The following is an 8,761-nucleotide window of genomic DNA, read 5'->3' as shown; positions in this document are numbered from 1 at the left end:
CACCCCGCTGGGAGACCGTGACCAGACCCCCCGGGACCCCCAGCCAGTTCCCTGGGACACCCCCACCCGCCCGGTTCCGCCCTCCGGATCCCGGGCCCGTCCCCCGGCACGGGCCCGTCCCCCCGCGGCCGCCCCGCGCCGCCCCGAGCCCCCCGTAGGCCGCACGGCCGGGCCTGGGCCCCCGCGGCCTGTCCCCAGCGGGCCCCGCCCCGGCCCGGCCCGGCCGCCCCCGCAGGCCCGGGGCCCGCGGAACCCTCCGCCCCGCCGTACCGGGGAGGCCGCGCGGCGGCGGAGTGGGGCGGGCCCGGCAGCGTCAGCCCAGAGCGGCGGCGGCGCAGGCGGGGAGCGACCGAGAGCGGAGGGGCCGCGCCGGCGCCCGGACACGGGGCTGCACCGCCGGCACAGGGGACCGTACCCCCGGGGGCACCGGCACTGCCGCCACCCGGGGCTCCGGGGCACCGGAGCTGCACCCGCAGAGACACGGGGCTGCACCCGCCGGGGTTCCGGGCACCGGGACTGCACCCCCCGCCACGGGGCTCCGGGACTGCACCCTCCCGGGATATGGGGCTGCACCCCCCGGGGCTCCGGGGCACCGAGATTATACCCCCGGGGCTCCGGGACTGCACCCCGCGGGGCTCTGGGGCACCGGGACTGCACCCCCGGTACATGGGACTGTACCCCCGGGGGCAGCGGGACTTCACCCCCCTGGACTCCGGAGCACCGGGACTGCACCCCCAAGGGCTCCGGGGCACCGGGGCTGCGCCCCCTGAGGCTCTGGGGCACGGGGATTGTACCCCCCAGGGGCACCGAGACTGTACCCCGCAGGGGCACCGGTACACGGGTCTGTCCCTCCCGTCCCCGTCCCCCTGCCGTGCCCAGGGTGTACGTCCCCCAGCGCTGGGTGCCCCCTCTCTGTCCCCCTGCTCCTCCCCGGTGTCCCCCGGCGGGGGGGGGAATGGGGTCCCTGGGCTGGCAGCAGCCCCTTCCCCCGGCTCGTCCCCCTTCCTCCTGTCCCGCCACCCCTCGCCCAACGAGTTTCCTAAGCCTGGATTAATTACTTGAGCTGTGGGGGGGCTTCGGTTGCTGCTTTTCAAACCCATTTCTTCATTTATGTGAGGCTTTGGGGGTGGGGGCGGTTACACAGCAGGGAAGGGGGACACAGGCCCGGTGGCAACCACGGCTCGCCCAGCGCTCGCCAGCCACCCCGAGCGAGACGGCGGGAGCTGGGGGGGGGCCTCAGGGCTTCAGGTACACCTCGCCCACGGTCGTGTAGGGGAAGTTCCTCCAGCCGAAGATGGGGGCATTGGCGGGGCGGTTGTTCATGGCCGCCATCACCCCCGAGGTGGAGATCCCCGTGTCCCACATGTACACGGAGCACATTTCCCCCACGAAGGACTTCTGGGGGTCAAAGCCGCCCCCGAAGGCGTCCTGGTCCTGCCCCAGCAGGATGGCCGCCTCCGCCCCCACCGCGTAGCCCCTCTGCAGCCCCTTGCGGGGCCAGGGCTTCCCGTTGAGCCAAAAGCCCACGATGCCGGTGGCGGATTCCCAGCTGACGCAGACGTGCTCGCTCGCCATGACGCCCTCGGGGACGCGGAAGGCGACGAATTTTCCCCCCACGTAGAGGCGGTACTCGCCGGGCTTGGGCTTGAAGAGGAGGATGTCGTTGTCCTGCGCCTTGGTGGCGTAGGAGAAGAGGCCGTGGGGCCGCGTCAGGTCGGTGTAGGAGCGCAGGCACAGGGTGAAGTTCTGCAACGGCTGCTCCGGTTTGGCCCTCACCAGCACGTGGGAGTCGTTGGTCGCTTGGGGGAACACGAACACTTTGTTCACCAGATCTGGGAGAGGCAAGAAAGAAAGAGGTGGCTGCTCCATGCCGTGGAGAAGGCACCCGGGAAGGTCCCCCCAAGGGGAAACAGGGTCGCAGCGTGCCAACGAGGAGGCCACCACCAACCTGGAGGTTGGTGGCCTCCGGCATCAGACCCAGAGGTGGCTTTCACCACCACGTGTAGGCTGCGATATGGGGGTGGCATGGGCACGGCGTGGCGGGAAGGAGGGGAAGAGCCCTTGTCCCCGGCCATGCCCTCGGTCCCCTCCCTACCGTCTATCCACAGGTTGTAGGTGGCCACGGCGGTGCCCAGGGAGCCGGTGGCCCTGCAGATGTAGGTGCCCAAGTGGGTCTTGTTGAAGGAGCGGAAGAGGAGGACGTTGTCGGGGCCTTTCTGCAGCGGGTCACGATGTCCTTCCTTCTCCCACAGGAACTCCTGGGGGCTGAGCCGGGCCAGGTCTCACTCAGGCTGGGGGGGACACCCCAGGGTGGCCATGCCACGGGGTGGGGGGACGTAGAGGGACCGTGGCGCTCCCTCTCCAGCCCCTTCTTCTCCTGCTGCCCGCGGGGCCGGGGATGCCGGAGCTGCCTGCCCCCACGCCAGGGCTGTGCCAGAGGCCGCGGGAGGGTGGGGAGCGCCTTACCCGGGGTCCCCCGAGACCTCGCAGGAGAGCGTCAGCTGGTGGTACATGGTGGGTGCCGGCGGGTGAGCCTGGATCTGGGCCGTCACTTTTTCTGCAGCACCCAGAGGGAAGGGGCAGGATGGCCGGGGGGGCGTGTGTGTGTGTGTGTGTGTGTGTGTGCGTGCGTCTCCCTGTCCCCCTGTCCCCACCCCTGGGGCTGCCTGTCCCACCTCGTGTCCCCACCGCAGCCCTGTGTCGCTCTTGGTGGTGCCCGGCCTTGTGTCCCTGCCGCCCCCGGCTGCTGTCCCCACCCTGTGTCGCTCGGGGTGCCCTTCTTGGCTCCGGCTATGCTGCCGGCGCATCTCCTCCTCCCGCCCCTGCTGCCCCCCCGGCACCCCTGGCGCACTGTGCTGTGCCCACTGCGCCCCTCCTTGCGCCCACTACACCTTCACTGCACCCACTGCACCCCTCGCTGTGCCCACTGCACCCCTCATTGCACCCACTGCCCCCCTCACTGCCCCCCTCACTGCACCCACCGCACCCTCATTGCACCCACTGCCCCCCTCACTGCACCCACTGCACCCCCCATTGCAGTGCTCAGGGCGCCCCACTGCTCCCCCCTGCCACCACCGCTGCGTGCCCCCCTGCGCCCACTGCACCCGCTGCCCCCCACTGCACCTCCTGCTCTCCCCGTGGGACCCGCAGGGGGTCCCGGTGCAGCTCCGGCCCCCCCCCCCCCCCCAGGTCCCTACCTCGTGGGGCAGCGAGGCCGAAGAGCGCGGCGAGGGCGAGGAGGCAGAGCCACAGCCGCCCCATGGCAGCGCCGAGCCCGGCTCGGCGCTGAGGGGCAAGCGCAGGGCCAGCGGTGCCGCGGCCCTGGGGCTGCTCAGGCTCCGTGCCGGGGTGAGCGTGCGGCTCCGCCACGGCGACGTTCACCCGGGACCTTCGCCCCACGCCTGCGGGGACAGTGACCAGCGGGGCTCTTTGGCAAGCTGGGGCTGGTTTGCCGGCCCGGGAGTTTGCCAACCCAGCAGGCTGGCAGGGAGCCCGGGGACGGCGGGCGCGCACGGGGATGGGTCCTGCGTCGCCAAGGGCTGGCGCCGAGCCCCCCGCCTGCCTGTCCCCGCTCACTTCTGCCGTTTCGTGTGGGGTCGGGCAGCGCTGGAGCCCGTGGATCCGCGTCCTGCCGGCAGCAGCTGGCTGCCGATCGGCTCGGGGGGGGCATGGGGATGGGAGAGGGTGCCCCAGGCGTCGGGGACGGGTGGGTGGCGGGTGCTGGCGCGCGGGGGGGGGACACCCTGCCAGGCTGAGTGGTGCCCCCAGCCCTCCCCAGCTCCGTCTGAGCCCCGTCCCCACCGCAGCGCCTCGGCTGGGACGCGCCTTCGGCAACTTCTCCTTGGCGGGTTGCGGAGGCGAAGGGGGGACGGGGACGGGGAGGGGAAGAAAAGCGGGGGCTGAGGCCACCCCAGCCCCGGAGCCGGCCGGCTGTCATGGCCCCAGCACCTCCCGGAGCCGGGGTTTCACCACCACGTCGCCTTTCACCTCGTAGCTCAGGCTCCTCCAGGCCAGGAGGGCGGGCGGCAGGCGCAGGGACTGGTAGGCGGCTCTCATCTTGTCCGGGGACAGCCCCACGTCCCACAGGTAGACGTCGGCCAGCTCGCCCGAGAAGGAGTTGTAGACGTCGAAGCCGCCCCCGAAGGCGTCCTGCTCCTGCCCCAGCAGGATGGCCGCCTCCGCCCCCACGGCGTAGCCCCTCTGCAGCCCCTTGCGGGGCCAGGGCTTCCCGTTGAGCCAAAACTCGGCGACGCCGGTGGCCGATTCCCAACTGGCGCAGACGTGCTCCCAGTCCCCGCGGCCCTCGGGGACGCGGAAGGCGACGAATTTTCCCCCCACGTAGAGGCGGTACTCGCCGGGCTTGGGCTTGAAGAGGAGGATGTCGTTGTCCTGCGCCTTGGTGGCGTAGGAGAAGAGGCCGTGGGGCCGCGTCAGGTCGGTGTAGGAGCGCAGGCACAGGGTGAAGTTCTGCAGCGGCTGCTCCGGTTTGGCCCTCAGCACCACGTAGGCGTTGCTGGGGTCATTCCGGAAGACGAACACCTTTCGGTACAGGTCTGGGGGGGGGCGGGGGGGGGGGGGGAGAGATGGGGATGCGGCAGGAGGTTGGGGTGTCCTGCACCCCCGCCAACTGCCTCTCAGCCTTCCTCGGTCCCCTCTGGGCGACTCCACGTCCCTGATGTCCCCTCTGCTGACCCCCGCCTTGCTCCAGCACCCCCACCCCACCACGCCAACCGGGCTCTGGCACTGACCAGAGGGGTCCAAGAGCTGCTGCCATGTCCCCCCCCGGACCTGCCCTGTCCCCCGGTGTCACCCCTACCTTCCTGGGCCACGATCCCTGAGAGCCCGGCCAGGATGGCAAGCCAGAGCCACAGCTGGCCCATGGTCCCGATCGGTGCCAGGAAGAAGCTGCCTTGGCGCAGGGCTGCTGCCCGCCGAGTTTATGGGGCCGGAGGGTGGGAGGGGAGCCACGTTCCCCCCAATCCCATCCCCAGCCGCCCGGCATGCCCGGGAGGAGCGATTTCACGCCGTGACGTGGACGTGCCACGAGTCCCCAGGTCACCCGCCTGCACGGGGTTCCCCTTGGAGCTGCGCCCGGCCACGTGCCCACCTGGGCGGCCGCGGCACCCCGGACACGCGGCTTCGCCACAGTCCCCTCGCCTCACCCCCCCCGGTGGGAGCGACCCGGTTTGATCCCGGCTCCTCCGAGGGGGACAGGGGAAGCTGCCCCCCAACCCACGGCCCTCGGGCACGTCCCCGGGGGCTCCGCTCGCCACATCCTGGCCAAAGGGACGGAGCCCGAAGATGGAGCCGTGGGCACCAGGTGGCAGAAGAAGCTGCAGCGAAGCGGAACGGCCGAGGGTCCGGTGTCCTCCGAGGGCATCCGTGGTCTGTGCATCCTCCCGCGGGCGACCGGGACCCGGGCAGAGCTCTGTGCCCCCTGCCCAGGGACAGCCTGGCTGGGAAGGAGGAGGATCCCGTCTGCTCCAGGCTCCCCAGTGATGGTGCTGGTTGGGGGGGGGTCCGGGCTGGGGTTGGGGGGTACGGCTGGCAGGCCAGCAGTGGGATGCTGTGGGTGGCCACCCCCTTTTTGGGGACAACGTGGGCTCATTCCCCACCCAGTCAGTCCCTCAATTTACCGGGGATGAGCCCCCAGGTCCCACAGGGCTTGTCGCAGCCCAGGCGGCTCCTCGTGTGCCGGACCCCCGACCCCATGGAGCCGGGAGGGGCAGGTCCTGGCCGCAGGCTCGCGCCCCTCCATCGTCCCCCCCACCCCCCCCGCCGAGCTCTCCATCCGCACCCATTTCGCCTCCCGTCTGCCTTGTGACCGCACGCGGCCGTCCCTCGTGGGGATGGCGGAGCGCGGCTCAGATGACTCCCAGCGCTGGATATAAACGACCTCGCGTCCCGCTGACGGCCTGCAGAGCTCCGGAACGAACTTCTCCTGCTAATTGGGAGGCACGAGGAGCACACGCCTCCCATTTCCAGCCCTCGGGAGCCTGGCCGGAGGTGATGGATGTCACCCCCCTGGTCCCCCCCAACACCTCCCAGCCCCTGCCATGAACCGAGCGTGGCGAGCAGCTCTGGCAGACGTATGTATTGTAGATAATCCCGTGTGCTCACGGGTGGGACATTTATCTCGGCTTGTCGGGAGGGAGGAAAAAATCCTCTGCCGCTTCACATCACCGCTGCTGGAATCTCCCCACGGAGCTGGGGCCAAGCCTGGGGGGCTGACACCCCCTGGGGTCTTGAGGAGATGCTTGAGGCACCCCGGGGATTGAGCAAATCGGGGTGTCTGGCCCCAAACGGTGGGGCTGAGACCCCGGGGAAAGGGGACGGAGGGAGGAGAAGCGCCACGTTGCCCTCCCCGGGGGGAGCGTTGCCTGCGGGGCAGGAGCTGGGGGGCTGGTGGGGACGCGGTGGGGAGAGGGGACGGTGCCGGGGGCTGGCGCGGGGCCGGGGGCTGCAGCGCCAGGAGCTCAGCAGCGGCGGAGGCGGGCGGCGAGCAGGGCGGCGGGCCCCAGGCAGCAGTGCAGCACCCCCAGCCCCTCGCCCAGCCCCAGCACGTAGTCAAAGTGCTCGAAGGTGCCGCAGCTGGGCTGCAGCAGCCGGGCTCGCAGGAGGAAATCCACCCCCAGCCCCACGCCGTAAGGCAGCCAGAGCCCAAAGAAGAGCCAGCTCGCCCCCACGCCCGGCTGCCAGCCCGCCCTCAGCCGCGGCACGGCCAGCGTGGCCACCAGCAGCCCCGCCGGCAGCAGCAGGAAGAGGCAGAGGCAGAAGGCGAGGTGCAGCAGGTACGCGGGGGAGAGGATGGCCACGCTCCGGCGGACGCAGCTCGTCACCGGGGACGCCACCGTGCCGCTGGCGAGAGCCACCGGCATCGCCAGCAGCAGCGCCCCGGCCCACACGGCCACGGTCAGGCGTCGGCTCCGGGGGTCCCAGCGGCACCAGGCGGTGCTGCAGGAGCCGCTGGCCACCAGTAGCCCCTGGGCGAAGAGGCTCCAGTGCCACAGCAGGTGGGTGAGGCTGCAGAGCCCCGTGCCCAGCCGCCAGCCCTGCCCGATGCCCACCGCCACCACCGGCAGCAGGGTGGTGAAGAGCCCCATCCCCACCGCCAGCTGGGCCACCAGCGCTCGGCTCTGGGGCCAGCCCCAGGCATGTGGCCGCTTGGCCAGTGCCACCAGCAGCGCCCCGGTGCCCAGGGTGGCCACAGCGCAGGTGACGGCCAGGAAAGTGGGGGCCACACGCTGGAAGAGGGGACAGTATTCGTTGTGGCAGGGCGCGGCGTCGTAGTCTGGGAAGGTCCCGTTGCTGTCCTCGTAAGCGGTCACGTCGTAGGAGAGGTTGCCCAGGATGTCCATCAGGTCCAGGGAGTTCTTGCTCTCCAGGATGCTGGGGCTCTGCCAAGGAGACCCGCGGGCGTCACGATGGCGACATGCCCAACCGGCCGCGGGTGCCCGCGATCACAGAACCACAGGATGGTGGTGGTCGGAAGGGACCTCTGGAGATCGCCCAGTCCCAGCCCCTGCCGGAGCGGGGTCACCCAGAGCAGGGGGCACAGGAACGCGTCCAGGCGGGGTTGGGATGTCTCCGGAGACGCGAGACTCCCCCACCTCTCTGGGCAGCCTGGGCCAGGGCTCTGCCACCCTCACAGCAAAGAAGTTCCTCCTGGTGTTGAGATGGAACTTCCCATGGGCAAGTTTGTGCCCGTTACCCCTTGTCCTGTCCCCGGGCACCACTGAGAAGAGCCCGGCCCCATCCTCCTGACACCCCCCTTGAAGTATTTATAAGCGTTGGTAAGGTCCCCCCTCGGTCACCTTTTTTCCAGCCTAAAAAGCCCCAAATCCCTCAGCCTTTCCTCATCAGAGGGGTGTCCCAGTCCCCTCACCATCTCGGTAGCCCTTTGCTGTGCCCTCTCCAGCAGGCCCCCGTCCTTCTTGAACCGGGGAGCCCAGCACTGGACCCCAGGCTCCAGCCGCGGCCTCAGCAGGGCAGAGAGATCCCACGGCATCGCTCAAGACACCCCTTGACGTGCCGCCGCTGCCGGCCGCGGAGCTGCTGCCCCACCGATGCCGGGGGATTCGCGTACGGCCCCGGCGCGGGTCGAGCGGAGCCATTTATCAGGGAGGGCCACGCTGCGGGGCGAGGGGAGCCCGCCTGCAGCTGATACCCTGGGGCCATGGGATTGTCCCGGGGGGCCGGCGTGAAAGCCCAAATTTCCTTATGGCCTCAAAAGGCGGGGTGCGGACCCTGCAGCGGGCGAGGGCAAACCCACGCAGCCATGCTGCGAGCGCACGTTGGCCGGCAGCGAGACGGGACCCCGCTGGCCGCCGCGCGCCCTCCTGCGTCCCAGCGGGATGGGGAGAAGCGTCAGGGGAGGGAGAAACAACTCACCACCGGGATGCAGTTGCCCATGGTGTGTCCTGGCACGGCGCCCGCTCCTCCGTCTCCCCCCCGCGGTGCGCCCTCAGGGGTGCGCGGTCCCCGACGGGCACCACGCGCGGCGGGACACGCTCCCCGAGAGCCCCCGCGTCCCGCTCGCTCTCCCTCGGGCTCCGCTCCTCCCGCTCGCCCGGTGGGGAGGCAGAGGGCTGCCGTAAGGAGATAAGAGCCGCCTCGTTAATGGCAGCCTTCCCGCGCTGGCAACCCCCTTTGCCAGGCCCCGGAGGAAACAGGGCGGCCACCGCTGCCGGTAAAGGCGGCGAGCCGCCGGCGTGAGCCGGCAATTTCTCGAGCAGGAAAACAATCACTTCTTGGCAGAACA

General features: G+C 70.9%; 3 protein-coding genes across 3 annotated transcripts; all 3 read right to left on the bottom strand.

Annotated features, from left to right (window-relative positions):
* Positions 1–1,084: 1,084 nt before the first annotated feature.
* On the bottom strand, positions 1,085–3,879 carry LOC141734732 (serum amyloid P-component-like). Its single transcript, XM_074566842.1, has 4 exons — positions 3,198–3,879; positions 2,467–2,557; positions 2,096–2,265; positions 1,085–1,832 (listed from the first exon to the last, which is right to left on the bottom strand). Exons 1-4 carry the CDS (start codon positions 3,259–3,261, stop codon positions 1,237–1,239), a joined length of 921 nt encoding a protein of 306 aa, XP_074422943.1. The 5' UTR covers positions 3,262–3,879; the 3' UTR covers positions 1,085–1,236.
* On the bottom strand, positions 3,792–4,892 carry LOC141734734 (serum amyloid P-component-like). The gene is made up of 2 exons (XM_074566845.1): positions 4,817–4,892; positions 3,792–4,553 (listed from the first exon to the last, which is right to left on the bottom strand). The coding sequence occupies exons 1-2, from the start codon at positions 4,878–4,880 to the stop codon at positions 3,934–3,936; spliced, it is 684 nt and encodes a 227-aa protein (XP_074422946.1). The 5' UTR covers positions 4,881–4,892; the 3' UTR covers positions 3,792–3,933.
* Positions 4,893–6,081: 1,189 nt separating this feature from the next.
* On the bottom strand, positions 6,082–8,557 carry ACKR1 (atypical chemokine receptor 1 (Duffy blood group)). The gene is made up of 2 exons (XM_074566844.1): positions 8,392–8,557; positions 6,082–7,397 (listed from the first exon to the last, which is right to left on the bottom strand). The coding sequence occupies exons 1-2, from the start codon at positions 8,410–8,412 to the stop codon at positions 6,477–6,479; spliced, it is 942 nt and encodes a 313-aa protein (XP_074422945.1). The 5' UTR covers positions 8,413–8,557; the 3' UTR covers positions 6,082–6,476.
* Positions 8,558–8,761: the final 204 nt, after the last annotated feature.

Source organism: Larus michahellis, chromosome 24 (genome assembly GCF_964199755.1).
Source record: "Larus michahellis chromosome 24, bLarMic1.1, whole genome shotgun sequence".
Taxonomy (NCBI): Eukaryota; Metazoa; Chordata; class Aves; order Charadriiformes; family Laridae; genus Larus; species Larus michahellis.
The sequence above is the reverse complement of the archived record's forward strand: the minus strand, read 5'-3'. Positions and strand labels throughout refer to the sequence as shown.

Bases quoted from the DNA above. Each gene is read 5' to 3' on its own strand.
- LOC141734734 (XM_074566845.1), bottom strand. From the start codon at position 4,880: ATGGGCCAGCTGTGGCTCTGGCTTGCCATCCTGGCCGGGCTCTCAGGG. The intron at 4,554-4,816 runs GTAGGGGTGACA...GCCCCCCCCCAG, and splicing joins AGGGATCGTGGCCCAGGAAG to ACCTGTACCGAAAGGTGTTC.
- LOC141734732 (XM_074566842.1), bottom strand. From the start codon at position 3,261: ATGGGGCGGCTGTGGCTCTGCCTCCTCGCCCTCGCCGCGCTCTTCGGC. The intron at 2,558-3,197 runs GTAGGGACCTGG...TGGGTGCTGCAG, and splicing joins CGGCCTCGCTGCCCCACGAG to AAAAAGTGACGGCCCAGATC. The intron at 2,266-2,466 runs GTAAGGCGCTCC...GGCCCGGCTCAG, and splicing joins GAGGTCTCGGGGGACCCCGG to CCCCCAGGAGTTCCTGTGGG.
- ACKR1 (XM_074566844.1), bottom strand. From the start codon at position 8,412: ATGGGCAACTGCATCCCGGTG. The intron at 7,398-8,391 runs GTGAGTTGTTTC...TCTCCTTGGCAG, and splicing joins TGGGCAACTGCATCCCGGTG to AGCCCCAGCATCCTGGAGAG.